Below are 22130 nucleotides of genomic sequence, written 5' to 3' on the forward strand. Positions count from 1 at the left end.
GGACACTTAATATGTGCTCTTGAAATTTGAATTGTCATACAGCAGCTCTAAATAGGGACACTTAGTGGCTTGATATTTCTGTTTTCCAATATTTGCTAGTGTACTTTATTTTTTGAGTGTCACTTTGAACATCCTTTAAACAATACCCTGAAATTTAAAAATCAGAGGTAAAAATATCTTATTCTGTCTGCTGTTTCTTCCCTGCTGACATTTTGATAATCTTTTCAGCAAGGGAAAATAAGGGAGCAACATCACTGAAGGCAGAGCCATCAGCTCATGCTCACCAGACAGATACAACAGTTCTGCCTCATGCTCTCGCACGGGTAAGGTCACTCTTTGCAAGTGAAGGTAACTTTATAAAGTTTTGGGAGTCTTACCAGGCACTTTACAAGCAGTTGACTCTTTCTCCAAGTCTCTGTCTTCATTTCTGGATTCAGGAGAGTGAACAGCTTTGTCCTGCTTATCCTTGCTTGCAGTAGTGTTTGGAATGGTTATGTTTTGCAATGCTGGCTTTTTAGGCAATGGAGGTTTGCTACTAAGCTGTTCAGAGGACTTTGCTTTGGGTTTGATCTTTTCATTAAAAGAATCACCAATATTTGTACTGGCTGTTTTTCTGATCTCTGCCTTATCACCTCTTAGAAAGGAAGTCAATCCCTCATTTTCTAAATTAAATTCTGCACTGTATCTTTTAATCCCTTTTGATTCTGGTGGTGAGTTGTCTCCATATTTCAAGGACAGTGAGGTGGATCTAAGTTTCACTTGTAAAGGACTTTTATCTTTACGACTTGGCTGATTCTGAGATACCACTGAAGAATTGCTTGGCATTGGTACTCCATCAACAGCCAGAGAAACATAACCAGCCAAAATTTCTGTAGGTTGGCCTGTGTTCTCAGAGTAGGACTCTGGCAGCAAAGTCTGCTTTTTGTTGCTACTTTTTTCCTCGTCCAGATCTGAGCCTTTCTGGAAGTCTTCTTGCCACTTCTCATTTCTTGAGGAGACCTTTGCTTTGGACAGGAAGAATCCAGTATTTAATGAGTTTTCCAACTCTGATCGTTCTGGGAAATGCAGGCTTCTGGTGCTTGGCCTCTCCCGTGCAGAGGAAACAGAAAACTTTTTGAAGGCATTAAGTTCATTGGCTGCTTTTTCAGCTTTCTTCCCCAACAGTTCCTCCTTGTGGACCAGTGACTGACTGTTCTCCTTACCAGAAGCAGCTGCTTCCTCTGCAGTCTTTATTTGCTCTAGAGAGCAGAAAGTAGATGATCCCATCTGCACTGAGGAAGCAGGATGTGAAACATGGAATGAGTCTGTGGGCTGAGAAGAATCCATGAAAAACTCCTTGCTGGACTCTGACAATAGAGTAAACTCTTTCTTTGCCCCTTCATTACAGGGCATTTCCACAGGTACCTGATCATCCTTCTGTTTATTTTGTTCCACCCTTTCCAAGCAAACAATACTATTCTTACTAATTGAAATATTTTCTTCAGATGGTAATTTATTTAATGGAAACACAGTAGGAAGCTCCTTATTTTCTTGATTTAAAATATTGATTGACACATCCCCAGACAACAGAACCAGTGTTTCTGAAGAATCTTCTTGCTTTTGTACTTCTCTGTCTGAAATAGAGTAGGAAGAAGTTGCAGAGCCTTTGTCTTCTGTCAGCAGTGAGGACTCAGACTCCTCACATGTCATTTCCAGTGGTGGTTGGCAGTCCTCTGGCTTATTCTCTGGTAGCAGGGTTTCCTGTACAGCAGCAGACTCGGAAGCAGGCTGAGTCATCGCTGGTCTCAAAGCAGGGGGGAGGTCCTCAGGCATTATGGGCTTTGGCCAGGAAGCCACATTCTGTGTTGCAGCTGTGCTGCATGGCAGTTCTTGATTGCTGGGTTTGAATACAGCATCATCTTCTTCTTCTTCCTCTGGGGTACAGCTCAAATCAGTCAGAGATTCAGACTCGGTCCTCTGTAAAAAAGAAATTCAGAAAGCCCCGTCACCATGTACAGCTTCACTTTTTTTCTTATTCACCATTACATTTACAACTGAGATCTCAGAGAGAAAGGCAATACTTCCCTCCAATGCTGAGCTTGCAGTTTTCTTAACCTACTGACTGGATGCTTTTTTAATTAAGCAAATCCTGGAATAATGCATTTAACCAATATAAAGGCAATGAGTGACATTTCCTTCTGCACAGCTAGTGCTTTCATGCCTTTGTAGATGGGAAGTGCATCAGAACAATGGCCATTCGACTGTCCTTGGCAATTGGTTCTCCAGAGCATACTGCCTATGTTGTGCTGCTCTTAGGCAAAAAACACCACTTGAAAGAGAAAAATCTGTCCCTTTGTATTTTGCTACTCCACACTAGCATTAAAAATAAAACAACCCATTCTTCCTAAAGCATGACTCTGAAGAGGAAAGAGTACATAGAAGGAAGAGCAAAAGCCTAACAATTCCATCTGGTTATGACACTCCATTCCAGCTGAGTATCTGACCCGTATGGCAGTCTTGTGTCTAATCCCATTGTCATACAACATTACAGCCTTGCCTCCTTTGTGTAAAAGTCTTTTTCTTTCAAGAGTTAAACTATCTGATAGAAGTTTATAAATTCATATGTAGTTAAAAAGTTTACAATTCATATGTAATTATCTGTGAGGTCTTGTGATTAAACTTGATGTGAGGACTGGCTAAATACACAGGATTATATGAAAGCACAGTACTGAGCTGCTGAATATGCCTTTTCATATGGTGTCTGTATTAGCTCACTGTTTCACTGTAGTTTGTTGGGTAAATACATACTTTGGATGTGGGCCCTAATTCTAAGAACACAAAAACTGCACTTCAAAAATATTTTAAGGTGTTTGTGACTTCTTGTTTTGCAAATGCAATTGCAAAAAAACCAGTTGCAATGCCACCTGCATTCACAATCCGTATACACAAGAACATAAAAGCAGAAGATATCAGTTAGCCAGAAGCAAGGTGCACAGGCAGAGTTGGGCAAGAAAATATTAAAAATTGTATTATCAAAATATGTGAACACTCTCTGTGGGAATCCAGATGGGCTCAGTCAGCTGGCAGTGTACAGGCAGCCTGGACAAAGCAATCGTATTTCAGTAACCACGTTAGAATGGAAGAGGAGGATTGATCGGTGAATTGTTGCGTTACATGTTTTTCTAAATAACTGGCCTCATCATTGTGCTGCTCACAGCACTGCTCTACCGAGCTGAAAGGTCACTCACAGATTTGGAGAAATACAGAATATCAGCTGGGTAATATTTTGAGACAGAGGGAATAATATTTCTGGTAATAAGCAAGCCAAATTAATGGTTTTACCGTATTTAAAACATTGAAAAAACCCACAAACAATAAAATACAAATAGTGTAGTAAAAGCTGAAAACTTCAGTGCTAAAAGGGAGGAAGGAAAGAAAGAAAGAAGAAAAACTAAGGTATACCCTTCACAAAATATGACCAAGAATCAGATAAATGGTGTTTAAAAAGATGGTTTACAAAAAAAGATTTTTTTTTTTAAATACTGTACACTTTTTAATAGCCTTTTAAAAATAGTTTTGATGACACTTTCATTTTTATTATGGGGTTTTTTTCCTGTTAAAACTTATTTAATATCATTGTAGGACACGTAAAGGATTTACAAGTTTTGGGGCAGGGAGAGGTCTGAATTTAAAACAGTCCTAATGTACAGAATTTGGCTCCAATTAATAGGCCAAAACTTGCTCTTTCTGTACTTTTTGAAAATACAAGACAAATTATATTTTGGAAGTCAAAACAGCTCCTCCATGAGTAGTCTCCCAAGGACTCAAGATTTTACAGGATATTCCAGACTAGGAAAAGTACACAAGTTGATCATAACACTTAAAAAAAAATCTTTTAAGTAAGAAATGAAGCAGTCAGTCCAACTTGTGCATCACAAACAGGATACTAAATTGTATTGCACAGTGAATGCAAGAAGAAATTGTTATATAAACCACTGCATCAAGAGCTAACAGGTAAACTCATAATGTTTAATCTGTTCCTAGTGTCTAGTTCAGATACTCATCAGATAACAGCTATTAAAACCCAATGAAATATCCACGCTGCAAACTGACTTTATAATATCTGAGTTTGAAGTACAAAGTCCAGTAAGAGCTTTCTGGCTCTGTGTCAAAAGTGGCACTGTTTATTTTCACATGTACCTGAGAAAATTTTCTCATTCTACTGGATCTCTGGTTCCGGGGTTTTATTAAAAGCTTATGTTTAGCAGCAGAACTATCCAAGAAAGCAGAAAGCTCAGGTGGAGTGTCAAAATTGGCTGTAGGGGAGATGGTACTGTCAGATGTCCGGGGAGATCCAGTTTTGGTACTTCCATGTCTAGTGAACAGCTGACCATCTGTAGAGTGAGATCTAGAAGAAGAACCCAATGTAATCTGAAAAAAAAAAAAAAAAAAATCCCCAAACGGAGAATCAAACAAAGAAACAAAGACACAAAAATAACAATTCTACAAATAAATAGCCATGTTTAATACCATTTTAAGTTTGCCTCTTTTTCTTTTTGACATTTCTTTAAAATACATTGCATTTCCTAATGTTGCATGTGATGTACTGGTGTTAGCAATTCTGCATTTTTAGCTGCTTCAATATTATGATATACTGTCCAATGGGAAGGAGGAAATCCCATCTAACTGGATGATCTAAAGCACACAAATACATGGCCAGAATGTTTTAGAAGACAGATTTATGAAGAGTGCTCAGTTACAGAACCTAAAGGGCCATTTTCCTTTCTGGGTCTGTCCTCCAGCATCTTTGTCTAGGCTCCTACCCACAGCTGTTTTGTGCTGAGCATCTTCAGCTTCTTATATGTCAACAGGTCCCTTCCAACTCTACAATACCTTCCTACAGACAAAAGAATTAAGAATTAGTGGCATTGCCAATTAATTGTGTTTTCCCTTCATGTACTTATGTCTGCATTTACTGGAAATGTAAAGTTTCATTAGTAGACTGTTCTGGGGAAGGAAGTGATGGAGAATTCCTACTAGAGGTCAATAACCCATCCAGAAACAGCTCCTGAATGCTGCAAGGGTGTCGTACTTTCATGAAGCTGGAATTCAGCTTGCCTGTGAGCTTCACCAAAAACTACCGTAGTTCCCGGGATGATGCAAAGAGGACACTGGAAAATTTATTAAAAATTACTCTAAAAAGGGGTCTTCCTTTCTCTCAGATTCAGTTTTGCAAATAGGCAAAATGGTATTTCCAAACTCTGTCACAGCATTAACATGACCTTTGACAACTCATGACAGCACTCATTTTGTAGGCTCGAAATTCTGATTCATTTCATGGGAGGAGATTTCCTCCTTTGTCATGCTTTCTCCTGTGGGAATTTGTCTTTCTTATTCTTTCTTTTTTTTTTCTGGAATTGGTATTTTACTAAGGAGTTTGAATGGGAGAAGGGGAGGGCAGGTTGGTGTTAATTTTATTTTGAGAGGGAAAAGGCATCAGTATTTTCTGCAAGTAGAATACTGCAATATGCACTGCAGCCAAAAGATACTCTGTAGTGTAGTGAGGGCCTGCTACAGCTTGCTCAATGGCCAGGGGAAAAGTCTCATTCCTTTTAGCAGAGGCTGGATCCACACCTTCTACTCATACTTTCTACTTAAGAAAAAGAAGGTAGCTCAGACATGCTGAATAATGGATGCTCTCATTAATTTTAACTCTACAATATCGGCAGTCTGGTAGTCAAACATGACTAATGTACAACAAACGATAGGTGGCTGCATTATACGTTAGTGCCTAACAGTGAATACATTGACATTTCAGCTCCATGATAAAGACACAGCACATGTTCTCTTTCAAGGCACGTCATTATTTGCCTGCCTTTCTTCTGGCTCCTGCTTTTCCTTGAAAACTTTGCATGTCTTCTTGTTGGCAGTGCGCAGAGTTGGCCATTACACTGGAAAATCCAAAATCTGGTTTGTTACTTAAATTTCAGCAGCCTTAGTGAATGCTAGCTCTGAGCCGGCTGCAGAAGTTGTTTGTCCCATGAAGTCTGGCTTTGACAAAGCCTACTGGAGAAGGAAAGAGCTGGCAGACCCCTTTCTCCAAATCATGGCTCAGTCATCCTTCAACTGGTCATGCGGGGTGGCACAAGGTGGGGGGCCATGAGGAAACCCCATCCCCAAAGCCCAGACAGGAGAGTTGTGATTCCTTTCTTCAATCCCAAAAGGCTGCCAAGATGCAGCAAGGTGTCACTGCTGCCCAAAACCTCAGGGCTGTGTTGTGAAAAATTCCTCAGCCCTGCTAACTGCTCTCCTCTGATTTCTAGAAGCAGGGCTAATTTCTCCGAAATGCCAGGTAGTAGATCCTGTGGTTTGGGAAGAAAGCCTTCAGATGGAGCTGCATTCTGGCTGCACTCTCAAACTGGCATGGGATGAAGAGAACTCTGAGCTAAATGATAGGGCATGTGGAAAAAGCTAAGCAACTGTGTAGTCAGCGCCACGACTCAGGAGTCAGCAAGTGAGTCAGAATGTAATGTTAATGGAACAACAGGGAGACATAAATTCTCTTTTAGCAAACATGCATCTGGACTGGACACAATTACAGTAAGACCATAACAACTTTCATGAAATACTTTCTTCATGTGTTCTGTTGTTTTTATTTTAAAAATATTAATATTGCACTGCATATAAGCAGTTTTTCAAGCAGCTTCATGTGGAATCTAAGAAGTAAGGCCAGAAATCTTTGCTGAGCCCTGCTGCAGCTGGTCCTGAAATACATTTTGCATAATTACCAAGAAATGGTCAGCTCGGGACTAGTTTCTCTATTTCATTTCTGCAATTTCCCTCCACTCCTCCTCCTATTTCTAGAACATGCTCTTCCCTCTACCCCCTATGTTGTTTCCACCACGACTCCAGCTGCAGACAGCTAAAAGGGACTCTTCAGAGCTTTTCAAAACAGCCCTTTAATCAGCCAGAACGGCTGGCTGCTGATTGAAGAAAGCCATCCATGCGCCTATACTTGAGCTCTGAAAAACATCACTTCAGCAAAATTCACAGCCGGAATCCGACTGACGGCTGAACTCAGACTCCTAAGCAGCAATGTCAGCCACTATCATCAGGCAAACACTTTCTGTGTCAGTGTGAGGTAACTTTGTACTTAAAGCAGGATCTGGGCAGATTTCAGAGGATCTAGAGCTTGTTCCCATCTCTTCAATAAGCTTTCTCCCTTATCCTATGCATATAAGTCAAGCAGCCTTTACTGCAATTTCCCGTCTTTCAAAAAATGGGCACTACTTCAGTGTCTAAATCTGGTTGGTTGTGCTTGGAGATTAAATCATGTCTATAAAGTTTGCTAAAGGATATGAGAGACCTTTTCTAGAGACCTTAATTATTATCAATGGGAGATTACTTTGCATCAGAATTATGTGGATAAATAATCATAGTTTTTAAGTTAGACAGACAGGCATTAAAACACCAAACAGACAGGCAGGCAATTACATGCATACAAAGCTGGTTTTTGCAGCAGACAGGCAACAAAATAGTATTTTTTCTATTTCTTTTAAAAACTGTTATGGATCATTGCTTGTCCCTTAATACATTTGGCAGAAGTTACCTGTTCTTCTTCTTCACTGCCTGTTCCAGCTAAACTCAAAGAGCTAAGGTGCTTGTGAGAGTCAGAGAACTGTGGGATGGAATGAGGAAGAGATTCAGTAAAAGATGACAAACAAGGTGGATATAATTGCAGAAACCATCTACACAAAGTGCACAAAGGTACTGACAATGTAAGTTGGTTTTCTCTATAGTCTTAAGGATTAGCAAGGACACTGCAAACATAAAGCATCAGACATGCAGATAAAGAATTAATGTCTAACAAAACTATCATAAAAAACAATTCAGATTATTTTATGTTTCTTTTTCCAATGACAACCTAGAAGAACATTAGAGAGCTCTCTTATCAGCACACTCAAGGAGGAATACAGATTTTTCAGCTGTATTTTTTTTTATGCCTGGCAGCTCTTTGTAGGCTCTATAAAAAACACAGCATTGCCATGCATGCACACAAACACATACTCTTCTTCCTAGTTCTGCATTTTCTGGTGTGATACTTATATTTCAATAGGACACAGACTCTAAGTAGCTGTTTACATAGAGAGTGTTTTCCCAGTTGGAGCAAGGTATTTCTGAATTGCTCAGAGGTAAAACAATGATACATAAAACCAAATACTTTATTCTACCTTCCACATATAGGTAAAAGAAGTCATTAAACACTCATTTTTGTCAACACTGGAACTACTCACTCTTGTTTTCACGCCTGAGTTTAGGCTTTCCTGAAGCAAAGATATTTCTGGAGGGCTTCTGGGTAATCCATCATCTTCAGAACTGGTCCCAGCATCCTCTGTTCGCTTTGCATGAAGTCCAAATGGAGGTGGAGGTCCCAATTTCATGGTGGGCTGGAGTTTCAGCTTCAGCGTGGCATAAAAAACATTAGCTTTGATAGTGATGGAGTTTTTCCCACAACATTTTTTAAGCTGAGGTCAATGAGTTACCGTTATTTTTACTTCACAATTGAATGATTCAGGGCACAGGACATCTGCAGTTACATATTCTCTTAGGGAGCCAAATAAACTATCCATTTTCCAGCTATCATTTACGTAGAACCAAGACAGGATAGTGCTGTCTAATTAACAAATGCAATATTTGATGTAAGCTGCCGACAGATATTACTTACTAATCAAATGTTCAACCACAAATAACATTAAAAAAAAATCAAGCCTGGAAAGGCATTCCACTTCTTGCATTTAAAAAAAAATTATGTTGTGTAAATTACCTGTAAAGCTCTAATTCGATCAGAAATGTTTTCTTGAGAAAACACTCTTACTGGCCTTGCAGGCTCTTGCCCAGTCTCAAGGATAAAAATGCTATCATGTGACAAAGCTCTGCTTCCCATAATGCCTTTGTGTGTCCTAGAATAATACAACAAATGAGTGAAAACATGCAAACCTTTTTGCCATTTCTCTTAACTCACGTAGTCTATTGAGAGTGGAATGGGAGACAGGCATGCACAGCATACATCACAAACAAGATTGCAGACTTCTCCATGAATACAATACAGTCATTCAGGCTAATCTAAGTAACACCTTTAAAAACAACAAAAAAATTTGTAAATGCTGTTATCTGACACGTTAACAAACTGAATCAAGGTTAAAGGCAGTTTAACCCCAGAGGATGAGTTATATCTTATGGAAAAAGCTACTGCCCCTGGAGTGGAAGCCGGCAGCTGAGTGGTGTCAGAGTGCCACAGGCAAGCCCAGGTGCAAAATGAAGGGAGTTCACATAAACAAGCCTGTACTGAGAGTTCTTGCTAATGTAAGAACATGTCTTGCAAATGAGTGACCATTACCATCGGAAGAATAAATACCTTTTACTATCTAAATGTGGTACAGCATTTAATATATCTCTGCCATATAAATCATTAGCAAAAACATTTCAGGCAATGTAGTCCTCACATGGAATCATTTGCATATATCCTTAAAAGGTGCTATTCTCTATATCAAGATCCCTCGTATCTTCTCTTATGAGCCTGTGAGACACATTTTTTCATGGACAATCTTTGTGGCCTAGTTAGAGGAAGTGGGAGACGCTTTGTGGGCAGTTTCTCTCATATTCTGTTTCCTGCTTCTGATGCGTTAGGCAACTTCTTTTGCAAATGGTGCATGTGGGATATGAGCATCTTCTTTCCTTATGGGAATGGTAGAGAAGGCCCACAGACAGAGAGCTAGCTGCTAGGAAGTTTCTTGTGCTCATTTTCCTCAGCTTAGTTTGTACCCTGACTGAGCAGGGACAAGAAATGTGCACACAGAATTTTTTTTAAGAGTACCCTTTTAAAATTTTTTAAATCAGGGAGCTGTGAAATGGCAAATGAGCGCAGAATACAGAATTGTTCAGGTTCATGTAACTATCAAGTTAATTGAGCAGAAAAGAAAAAAGAACTGTATTTCTGGATCCTAGCTATTGTCATAGGGACATTGAGGACAAACATAAACAAACATGGCAGACAGTAGTATTTTTCTCATAAAGGCTGCTATAAATATATTTGATAAAACAATAGCAGGAAAGAGTTGATTTACATTCTTGCTGCAGAAGGAAGGAAGGCCTGCTACTTCTGCTTAATGCATTAGCGACATTAGAAGAACAATTTATTGAAGTGCAAATGTGATCTCTGCAATGCATCCAAGGTCAGACAGATCTATAGCAATTTGCAGAGCAGGTGCCAGTCAGGGCTGCAGTGGTGCCCAACGCACCAACATTTAACAAGGGCGGCAGCCACGCTGGCAGTGTCGTTGCATGGGGACATTTACCCCAGCATTCCATCCTCATTTCCCCTTTCTAGTAGATGCATCCCTCCCAGACACATAATGGAGGTACTCTACATGTCTCCTCAGATTAAGTGTGTTCGAATTAATTTTCCTTCCTTTCAAATACTTTCCTGGTCTTTGTCTATCTAAATAGATATTAAGAAACAATAATGTAACAACCCTTCAAGTTACAGCACAGGAATACGGCCAAAACAGCCAGAGATGGCACCTACTCAGACATGCCCTTATTGAGCCATACACGGCGAAGGAAAATCTCACCACCCATGTCTTGTAAGTAAGTTGTCAAACAACAACACTACACACCACCTGATGCTGCCAGCCCAGAACTCCTAGGGCTTCAAGCCGGACTAACAAACTTTGCTATTGCCAATGCCATGAAAGCAAAAAGATGAAACCAAACCAAACCAAACCACCAAAGAAAAAAAAGGAAAAAAAAAAAAGTAGTTAATAATTTCTTTTGGTTGTTTGGCGCTGCCTGGTGGCCACATCGAATAATGTCGTTTTAAATGGCTGGGATGGTTTCCTTTCCCACTCCAGGGCACAGCAGCACCTCCTGCTTGAGGACCAGGAGGCTTGTTCTGAGAGGCACAACATCCACCAATGCAAAGAATTGCTTTTTAGTTAGCCAAGGGGCTCTTCAGTCCACCTCTCCATCCAGAGACATGTCTGAATGTTTAGACCGGGTTTCTCATGGTTACCTTTCATAGTGGGTAATGTTTTTGCAATGTCTGGATGAAGACAGGGTTTTCAGAGGCAAAGAGATACACAGGATGTGACTCATGTGGTCTAACTTCAGACACCAAATCACGCTATTTACATTGGAGTTGGTTATCCCAAGCTCCTGTTTACATTCAGTGGGGAGATACAGACACTTCCAGAGCCTATTTCATGCATAAGGATGATACAAGCTTTGTTAGCAATGCTGTCTTCTCTCTGATTATAAAAGGCAGCTGGTAAGTAACTATTCCTGTCCATGGCAGAGAGGTTGGAACTGGATGATGTCTAAAGACCCTTGCAACTCAAACCATTCTATGAATCTGTGGTTCTATAACTCAAATGCAGACACTTTTCCTTTGGTCAGATGAATCCCATGTATACAGAGGAAAAAAAGGCTTCAGAGCCTCTGGATCCTACTGATTTCAGTTGCAGTCGTCCCATTAGTCCTTCCTTGCTTTCAAACTCTGGCATAAATGGCTACATTTCTCTAACAATCCTTAGCAGTTACATTTTAGGGGCATAAGACAATCCTGGTAGAATATAAACTGAGTATCTAATTCATTTTTGAAGATGTAAATGACATTTTTTTGAAATTATAACCCAAGGCTTATTTATGATTAAGTGAAAGCTTTTTTCATTACTAATTTCTTGCTACACCCCATCCAATTCCCTTCTGATTTGCCTTGCATCAGCCATTTTAATTTGTACTTTCCTAGGAAAAGCAACTATTTGGAAATACAGCATTCTGAACAAGGGAAGGAGGCAATTTTGGGGTGTCTTTAATCTCCAAACATTGTAGCAATTTTGTATTTGTTTACGAGACAGAGTCCAAAGACTTACTCAAGTTCATCTTCAGAATCGTAACTAACGCGCACGTCATGAGAGGCTGGGACATCACTTGTTGACTGGCACAACTTCAGACTGCTGCTCACAGAAGATGATGTCTCTTTCCTTTTCTTTTTACCAAAAAACTTTTTGAAAGACTTGAACTTTGACTTTTTCTTTCCTAAGTGAAGAAACATAAAGAAGATACAACCAGCAGCATGTGAAAATTTTTGAACAATAACATTTCTTTATAATTTTTTGCATAAGTGAATTTTTTTCCTGGAAAATGCAACACAGTCCACTCTTGCATTAATGCCTTTCAAGACTATACTGATAGCATGAAATTACCGTTATCTTGGAGAATGGATTGCAATGTTTATGAGACATAAGAAATAACCAATGGTGTAGAATCATTCCTAATAGAGTTTCTACTTGCCTCTTGAGGTAATTAAATTGTGAAGGAAAAATTTGGTCTTAACTGCCTAGGATACAAAAAAGAAATTATTACTTGGAAACCCACTGCCTTTGTTCAGCAAGCTAAGCAGTAATGATAAGAGCAATGCTACCAAAACCAATTTAAGTGTAGAAAAGGCATAGACAGGTGAACGCGCAGTGTCGGGAGGCTAATGCCTTTTAAATGTTGGGTTTATAATACATCGAGAATATTTTGAATGCTAATTACAAGATTCAATAGATCACAAAGTATTCATCTAGGAATCAAATGCTAACCTTGAAAAGCAATTCTACTCTGCTCAGTAAGGGAAGACCTAAATTAGGATCAGTTGCAAGCTCTGTGAAGGAAACTCTTTAAAATTAAATCAGTGTTTTGCACAAGAATTCCAACAACTTGTGCCTGGTTTGTTTAAGCTGGTATGACAGCATTGTGAGGCATCCCTGTCAGCATTTCACCTACTCTTGGATCTTGTTGGGTAAAAAAGTTAGCCTGTTCACAAGATGCTACAAAAATCTTATTTCAAGCCTCTGAAAATACTGAAAACATGTAACAGCTTTTGGAAACAGGTGAAGAGAAAGGCAGAATGTGTTCTCTAAATGAACAAATTCACTTCTATGATAGAGCAAAGGCATAGAAGCTCAAGAAGTCACAGCACTTTTCATTCACTGGGGAAGGAAGAAATTCTACCTGAATTGTCCTCTCCATCTCCTTCAGCCTCTCTCATCTTAGAGTCCATTATCCTTGAGGAACTCATGTGGCAATCACTAAAGGAGGTACAAAAAGGGTTAGTCATATCAACAAAATAACAGGACTTTACTAAATATATGTACACATACAGGCAAGTTACTAAAACATAAAAATATAGAATAGAATATTATGTGTATGCTTACATAATATATGTCTCCAGATATGTCTAAATATATGTGTGTGTATATATAAATATACATAAAATATACATAATATATAAAAATATCCCATATGGTACTTAATAGGCTAAGATATAATAGATTCCACAGACTATTTCCACTTTCAGAAGACAATAGTGCAGGACAGTTTAGTCGACCAGCCTCTCCTGTCTGAAGACTGAGTTTGGTGAATTCTTGAATGCTTCTAAAAACATGCATCAGAGGAAGTGGGCTTCTTTGATCTCCCTTTCTCAGCCCATTCAGGACCAGAGACAAAATGACAAAATTACAGCATTTGAGTAAGTGTACAAGTAACAATAGTAGAGAACCCCATGTATTTTCCCCTTATTTATATCCAATTTGAAGTATTCTACAGATTGTAGTTTTTCTCCCTTCTAAAGAAACATGCGAAAAGATAATGATTCTTTCTATTCCTTTTTTTATTTTTAATAGATAACAGTTAGGGAGAATTAGTGACAGAGAAATACAAGTAAAATATAAAACAACAGATTTTCTTATTTTCTTCTCTCTTCTTAACTTTTCGAAAGCAAAATATTATTTTGCTTATTAAGGTTCCTAAATTAAAAAATAATTGCTAAATTGTACATGTCCAAAGCCTGAAGATATTATATCTGTAATTTAAATTGCATTTCCCATGCAGTAGTCTGTGCTCTCTTTTCTTCATCTGGAGAGCAAAATTCCATGGTCAAGGGAGAATAAAGTCACGGATGCCATTGATTGGATAGTGAGTTAAATGTTGTAGAGTCACTCTTTGGGCTGTAATGGTGACAGATGGTCATGCCACAACCCAGATGGGAGGGTGAGTAGATTGTGGCTCTTTTGATCCACTGAAGTACCAGGAGACTTAAGAAACAAGGCTCGTAAATTCAACAAGTTAGTGAAATGGAAACGAAACCCTTATTACTCAAATCTAAAACACAACACATCGCCTGAACCATCCGCAGCCACCTGAGCCTGGCCACAGCACATGGCTGCAGGACAGCCACAGCAAAGGCACCTCTACTGCCTGGCAGCTCCGGGGCTTCTGCACCAGACGGAGCCACACCTTGGGTGTAAAACACCCCCTGCCACCACCCACCGGGTACCAAATCACAACACAAACATGAGAGTGAGCAACTTTTGGTCAAGGGCATCTGCCTTAAGTGTAGAGAGTTAATGAGGAACCTACCCTACAAAAAAACACGGATGAGGGCGGTGAGGCACTGGAACAGGTTGCCCAGAGAAGCTGTGGATATTAAACCCCTGGAAGTGTTCAAGGTCAGGCTGGATGAGGCTTTGAGCAATCTGGTCTAGTGGAAGGTGTCCCTGCCTATGGCAGGGAGGTTGGAACTAGATGTTCTTTAAGGTCCATTCCAACACAAACAATTCTGTGATTCTAGGATACCTTTATTTTTAAAGTAAATGTCCACTGGGAGGTGACAGATAAATATGTATTGTGGGCTGTGGCTGTGTTAAACAGGGGGTCTCAGATTCCTGCTGTCACGTTGCAGTAGCAATGGCAGGAATGTAAATCAATACCTTTAAAGCTTCAGCTGTTATATGCATGCCCTGTAGCATCTATAAGCTACACACATCCAGAAGTGGGATCCTACAGTCTCTGTATAAATTATGGATGACATAACTCACATCCCTATCTGTGGTTCACTGGCATCACCCTGCTGCATCCAGCTGCACTCAGGTGAGGGTTTGGTTTTTTTTATCCAAATGTTTGTATGCCATACTTCATTAGTTCTCCATAGTAAAGCCACTGGGGGATAAATCCCCACACAGTGACAATATTTGTTTGAAACATGCAGGCAAGTATGAACATGTTCCCTCTGGCAAAATTCAATCAGACAGTATATTATATTCCCAACAAACCAGAATTGTGTCCCTGTCCCAAACCTTGGCAGACAAATTTCTAGAGAATAAAACCAATTAAAAAAGAAAAGTTAGCTCCGCCATAATACATGCAAAGATTTGTGTGATTTATTTTGTGACATCTGAGGTCACAAAGAGTGTTTCCACTGGATGCCCCAAACATTGAGGAACACTAATACGTGACCAGGGTTGCAGCATAAATCTCCTGACTTAAGAGTAAACAGAAGGACACTTAACCTTAAAGGGCTCTCTCCTTGCCAGTCATGCATCTTGACGAAAGATACTCACTCCCCTTCTGCCCTCATGCAGCAATTCTTCAGACCCACCAAGTTTTTGCTGTTTCCTAACATATTTAAGAATTAGTGTCTTACCAAAAAGCTCCCAAAACCCAAGGAAGGTAGCCCTCCACTGCTGTGTCTCTTGCAAGGGTGCAGGGCTGGAGCCCTGGCTTGTGAGGAAGGAGGTGCTTGGCCACCGTGTGTGTGTGTGTGTATGTGGTACTCTTATTCCATCACCCCTGGAATCATGGGGATTTCATTATGAGGGGAAATCAAATTCCTAGGTTAAGGGAAGATGCAGGTCAATGTACATCATTATTTTATATTATTTGTTCTGGATATGACCCATCCTGGGCCAATGCTGGCCTGTTGCTGAAGGAGTTGTGCCATCCACATGAGCAAGATAAAACAATTGAAAAAAACATGTGCAGTTGACCCTACTGGCAAGGGGAAGTTGGGCTGTCTGACCTCAGACTGATCCTGGTTGGATCAGTCAGAGATAATAATCAGACAGAGATAATTGCCAAAGTGTGATTAGAGCTTGTGAGGAGATGAGTAAATTGAACTAAAGTACAGGAATGTAGACAGAGACCAGCATAACATCCAACAACTACTAGAAAAGATTGTAATGGGTTCTGTTGAGATACAGGGGAATGGCTCTCCAGAATCTTAATAATACTTTATTATTATTTATTATGATAAAATATAATAGCAAGTGTATTTGTGGACCCAGCTGGCTCTGACATCTGCAACTATTTTAAGGATCACATGTCAGAGTGACAAAGAGAAAATTAGGAAGATATTATATTACCTGGAGGTTCTAAACCTGTCCAACACATAAATGATTTGTTCCTTGCCAGCAAAACACACAAAGATTGTTTGAAAGATACTGTTTGTCCATGTACTGCTTTAGCAGGTTAACCAGGGATTTCTTTTCAAGGACCCTCTTGAGAGATGCCCAACTCAGGCTGTAATGCTATTAATAAAAAGCATGTTTATAGAGGAATCTGTCTTTCAGCTTATTGATTCAGCTGAAACCCAGTCGAACCCAGGTATTGCGGCTGGCATGCGTAATTTCCGTAACACCAGGTTCCACCACTGCTGCCGGAGTCATCCCTAGACAGCTCAGTGTCACCTGGGGGAAAAACTGGCTGCTTTGCTGGGGGAGAGCTGCCCAAGAGACCTGGGCTGTGTGCAGGGAGGAAGGTTGTCCAGGTAGGATAACTTTGGAGTGAGGCAGAAAGCAACCCAAGGTGCAGGTCAGAGGCACCTGGGTGCAGGAGACACTGGGCACATGTACCAGTGGCCTCTACCTCCTGTGCAGGAGCCCAGAGATTCTCTTATCCTCAGCAAGGAAATGGTTATTTTAAATTATGGCAAATAAATCCTATAAGTTTGGGTCAGGTAAGCAATACTGGGTTTGCAGCAGGGTGACTGTAAAGCTTTTATAAAAACTGCCTCTCAACTCATCATGCAACTATAAGGATTTGGTTTTCAGTTCAAAAGACAAGTTTCTAGCGCAAACCCAGAGTTTCATGTGACTGTCCCAGGCCAATGGTGGGTGACACAGAGTAGGAGTGACAGCAGCCCTCGCAGCAGTCACTATGCTGTGCAAACATACACTATGACGAGGGCAATGAGGTGCAGCCACCCACCCCATACCAAGGATGCAGAAGAGTTTTGTGCCTGCTGTTACCAAGGGGAGATTTGTTTGTATCAAGGGATGAATGGTCACATCCTTCCTTAACCTGAGAACAGAACAGGGAGGGGAACCAGCAGGTAGCAGAGGGGACTAGAAGAACTTGCAAAATGTTTCTAGGCAGTGTGCTGGTGTTCAGGTTTTCAGAAACATGCTCAAAAGTCAACAGATTCATTTTTAGCAAACCCTGGTTTTGAGCAAACACTGAAGCTGACACTTAGCCGCTTACTTGAGTGCTTTGCCAAGTGATGCTTTGCATTGGAGCAATATCCCAAGACAGTGTGAAGAGATACTGATCCTTGCTGAGCATCCAGCAGCTGCCAGAGATCCCTCTGTGATGCTCTGCAAGCCAGGCACTGCCTGGCTTAGTGTCTCACCAAACCTCGCTGTAGACAATCACATTCATTTCTACCTTAAAATTTACTATGATGTTTTTATTAACCTGGGGGAAGCTGGTTTTCCTTTTAAATGCTTCCTTTGCACTGTCAGAGAAACACTGGTGTTCACCACCAGGAGATAATCCTATTTTCTTTCCCAAATATATAAACTTGGAAAACCCTACTATCTATGTCTTCCCTTTTTCCTTCAGTGTAATGTATTTTAACGGTATCTTTCAAGACTTTTGCTCAACATCTGTAACAAACTTTCCAGTATTAATACATTCATCATAGGAAAGATTTGATTCAAACATGATACTTAGGAGGAGAAACAAAAAAATCCAGAGTTTACCCTTCATATGACTGTAACTGCTTGTCATTTCCCTGATGTAAGCAGAGATTGGAGTTTTTGCTCTGGAGCTAAATTTTTTCACCCTCAAAGCTTTGTTTAAAGTCTACAATGGCCTACAAGTTTAAGAGCTGTGCAACGAAATACTGACAAAATCCAGCAGCTTTGAATCAGCACCCACTGGGACGGGTGGTATTCATTGCGCAGTTATGCTTGGATCTAGAGGCTTGGCTGCTGAGCTTTCTCATTTCCAGTTTCCCCAAGGATTTACTGAAGCCCATCACTTAATTAAATCATCCTGTGGTCTGAAAACTCAGCAGGATTTTCATCCTAGAGAAGCAACCTTCCTTGGTTCTCCCTTGTTAGCAAGGGCAAGATTTGCCACACCACTGGCAGTCACACCTTTTTCCTCTTTCTTTATTGTATTTCTGGTTCTTCTCACAATGGAATACTAGAGGTACTTGGTTTATCAATTTATTATGAGCTTTATAAGCCAAAAATATTGGATGACAAATTCCTAAATATTACCTCTTTATAACGCTATTTTTGCTATATTGGACTTTTCCCAGCAGAGACTTCTTTCACTCTCCTTCTTCCTTCCTAGGTCCTTTCTAGATAAGCTATGATACAAGAAATACATCTAAGACTCTGCCACTGCAGAGAATAGAGATGGAATATAGCAGCACAACAGGTTTTTATTCCCCTTCCTATACCTTCCAAATGCCAGTACACTCAAAACTGTGTATCCAAAAACCAAGCAATAGCAATTAACACCTTTCATTTGTCTTTTGTATAAGAATATCTCTTTTCTAGTAGACAAATAAACATGAGGAGTTAAAAAAACCTGAATTGAGGGAAATTATTTCACATGAGAGGAAGAGCTGCCCTTTTCTCTGAACATCATGATATACACTAGCATTCCTACTAATATTACACAGCCTTGGAGACTTGGAGAGGGGAAAAAAAGGGAAGAAAAAAAAGCAGGGATTCTGGGGATATAAAGAAAACCCAAATACTCAAAGATACTCCTCTAGCTGAGAGAGTAACCAACTCAAAACCATCCCAAATGCCAGGGGCAAAGGCTGAGGCAGCTTTTTCTCATCCTCCCCCTCTCTGAGGACTCAGACCTGAAATGAAGGCACCATCCAGAGGCCACACAGCCTCTTCTCCTGTCACTTGGACTCAGAAATGGGACAGCTCAAAGTTTGCAGGGGGAGCAAGCCCAGGGTGCCTGCCATGGTCCTCGGCCATCCCAGGCACACCAGCAGTGCTTTCACAACCCTGGAGATGCTCCAGCTCTCTGGCATGTGCATTAACAAGAGCATCACCTAGACACAGCCCCAGGGTGCCATGCCTTGGTAAAGCACAGGCTCAAAAGTGTGTTGTGATCACCTGCCTCTCAAGCAAAGGTTTACCCCTGCAGCCAGGGGAGACCTCGTGCTGAAAACATTGTGCAATGGGGTGTGGCAGAAGGAAAAGTGTAGGGCAGCAGGCAGGTATTCACACAGCTCAAGAAACCCTGCTGTTCGACACACCTCTCTGCTCAGCCCTCCTCCTGCTAACAGAGATCATCGTCTCCTCCTTTCAAACTCCCAAGCAACTGTCAGTACTCCCAAGTGATAATGCTTGAGCCTAGCTAAAACTAAATCTCTCACAGTATGTCCAATTATAAAATCGTTTCCAAAAGGCATCCATCATCTTGAGCTTTTGTTTCTAAGATAAACCACCTGCAACAGGAGGTCTAAGAAGCATAGTGAAGTGCTGCCCCTGAGCTAGCACAGCACGTATGAGCCCGGTATTAGGAATGTCCGTATGTGTGACGTGCAGGTCTCTGGGAATCTGATTTGTCTGTATAAACATATCCAAAAATCTCATAAAAAGGACAGGAGAATTTCGTAACAACTGCAACCTCCTTTCCAAAGCTATACATCTTCCTGCTTCAGACCTCTCATTAGGTCAAAGGAGTTTCACTTTTCATTTTTTATTTGGCCTCCAATTTTTGAATCAAGTGAACAAATGCACCTGAGTGCCTGCTTACGTACACACAGCCATCCTAGAAGCTTTATCCAGAGTCCCAACACTGGGACTGAAGGGTCACACTGCCTTTCTACCATATGTCAGCATCTCTACAGTATCTGTACATATTCTGCCTGTGTCCTCATCATGTGTGAATTATTAAAAATAACTTACCCAGAGAAGACATTTTCTGAGAAAACTGCACTGGTTTCTACTACCAAGTCCATATAAAATATCAAAAATAAACTTCATGCCAAACCAGAAAGAAAAACATCCTTTCAGTTTTTGTATACAACTTCGCATTTTGTTTTCAAAGTTGGGCAGACAATCATCTCCTTCAATTTTGTTCAAATGGTGTGAATCGGTAAACAAAAAGTATTGCTTTGCAAAGTCTATGACTTCATGTGTTCTTTGCTTGTTTTAATAATTTAGTGCAGATGCTGTTAGCACCTATTTGTTTACACTGACTGATGTCCACGGGAACATCATCAAAATGTGGTATTTTCACAAACAGTTCACTGTCTAAATGACAGTTTGCTATCCATTTTCATCTGTCTCCCACTGAAGCTCGTACACCTTCCCCATCTTTTCTTATCTGCATTATTGGCTAATAAAAGTGTTTGTTTCTTTGCTTGTGGCTAACATTTTTCTCCAGCTAATGCGATGTTTGTGGCATGCTCTTACATTAAAAGAAAATTTGCATATTGCACAACCACATTGGTGTGGTGAGAGCCTCTGAGCCACTCCTCATGCTCAGAGCAAGGCTGGCTCACATATCTTTGCTGCCAGCATCCTCTCCATGGCTGCATGGGTCCTAGGCCAGCATCCAGGTGAGAACACCCAACCTGAATACAAAGTCAATGTCCTTTTCTTTTAAAACTCTGCCAGTTGGGGATCCTCTGATCCTCTTCCCACCCACTGTCAAAATGAATAGAGCTAGCTGTGAGTGATTTGCCTTTTCTCTCAGAAATAACTAATAAAAGCCAGTTGCACCAGCACATACCTCTTCCAATGCTGTTCCTTGAGCCAGTTTGCTATTCTTCCACCCCCAGTGTGGGTGGAGGTGGAAGAATACCAAGCTGTCCCACACAGAGCAGCAACGTATAACTACTGTAGTGTGTATAACTACTATACACACTACTGCCCCTTTGCATCAGCCCTTGCCTTTGCAGTACTTCATCTATCACTCAAATTCCTGTTGCATACGATGTAAACATAAGGTGGGGCTGGATGTCCCTGGGATCACTGAGAAGAGACATCAAGGGATGTCATGTAATAAAATACCTGCTCAAAGGAAGATTGGAGAGAGGAGATAGGATAGAGTTTGCTGCATGGGCTTTGAGCGCAAGCCTTTGTGCAAACAAGGCAAGGTCTGCCATGAATAGCATGTGAGGCTTTATGGGCTACAACAGAAAAATCTTCCCAAGCCTTTCAGGGTTTTCTGGACATTCAGTTGTTTTCAGTCTTTCACTGCTGTTGGGCAGTGTGTTTTTTCCTTTGCCTAACCAGGCCAAACTACTCTCTGGTGCATCTGCCCCTGTTATTATTCCAAAGGCTGTGCAGATTCTCATCAGATCCTTCATCAGCCCTTCTGCCACAACCCTGCCAACAGCACATTCCTTTCTCTATTACAAGCACAGTGCATTTCCAAGGGATGGGAGGGAGAGGGGAAAACCTTCCTTTTCTACCTTTTTTCCCCCCAAGAATTAATAGTCCTTCCTTTCCTCAGCATTTCTGAGAGAAGTGAGAAACACTCCATGAAATAAACTTTCCTCCTAAGCAGCTTTTGAGGAATGAACTTTTTGTTTTTTAAAATAGTGCATTGCTACAGAACACACAAACAGGCCAGAAGGCATAACTAGGACTGCCCAGTCTGGTGTCCTGGATAGTGCAGGGAATAGGCTGTTCCAGAAGGGTGAAGGGAACCTTCTTCCCTGATAGAGCCCAGTAACCTGAGGATGTACACCTTCACAAAGGTCATATTTTGTTCATGGGAAAAGCCTTAGCTTGACTTGCATGCTTTCTTTAAACAAACAAGAAACCCCAACAAACCAAAACCAAAGCAAAGCAAAGAACCATATAAAAGAACTACAGGAAGGGGGGGTGGGGGGAGGAGTCTGCATTGGCAGAATAAAGAATAAAGCAAACTCATGTGAAATGTCTTATTCCTATGCCTTTCCTTCTTGCTTTTGGTCCTTTATTTTTTGTGATTTAATAGAGCGGCCAGGAGATTTATTCTACCAACATGGAAAGAATTATTATTAAGAGAACTGTTAA

The 22130-nt window shown here is 40.6% G+C and overlaps 1 protein-coding gene across 7 annotated transcripts in view; it reads right to left on the reverse strand.

Moving 5' to 3' along the window:
* Window positions 1–22130, reverse strand: part of CRACDL (CRACD like) — a 65612-nt gene that overhangs the window by 14611 nt on the left and 28871 nt on the right. For 6 of the 7 annotated variants that reach the window (XM_048325372.1, XM_048325388.1, XM_048325378.1 and 3 more), the window contains 7 exons: window positions 13036–13112; window positions 11910–12075; window positions 8804–8939; window positions 8274–8438; window positions 7589–7657; window positions 4180–4410; window positions 378–1956 (listed from right to left, as the gene is read on the reverse strand). In XM_048325372.1, the coding sequence (XP_048181329.1) occupies window positions 378–1956; window positions 4180–4410; window positions 7589–7657; window positions 8274–8438; window positions 8804–8939; window positions 11910–12075; window positions 13036–13102 (2413 nt within the window). In that variant the 5' untranslated portion in view covers window positions 13103–13112. The remainder of the gene's footprint in view (window positions 1–377; window positions 1957–4179; window positions 4411–7588; window positions 7658–8273; window positions 8439–8803; window positions 8940–11909; window positions 12076–13035; window positions 13113–22130) is intronic. The other variant, XM_048325398.1, reaches the window with a different exon arrangement.

The sequence above is a fragment of the Corvus hawaiiensis genome, chromosome 2 (assembly GCF_020740725.1).
Source record: "Corvus hawaiiensis isolate bCorHaw1 chromosome 2, bCorHaw1.pri.cur, whole genome shotgun sequence".
Classification (NCBI taxonomy): Eukaryota; Metazoa; Chordata; class Aves; order Passeriformes; family Corvidae; genus Corvus; species Corvus hawaiiensis.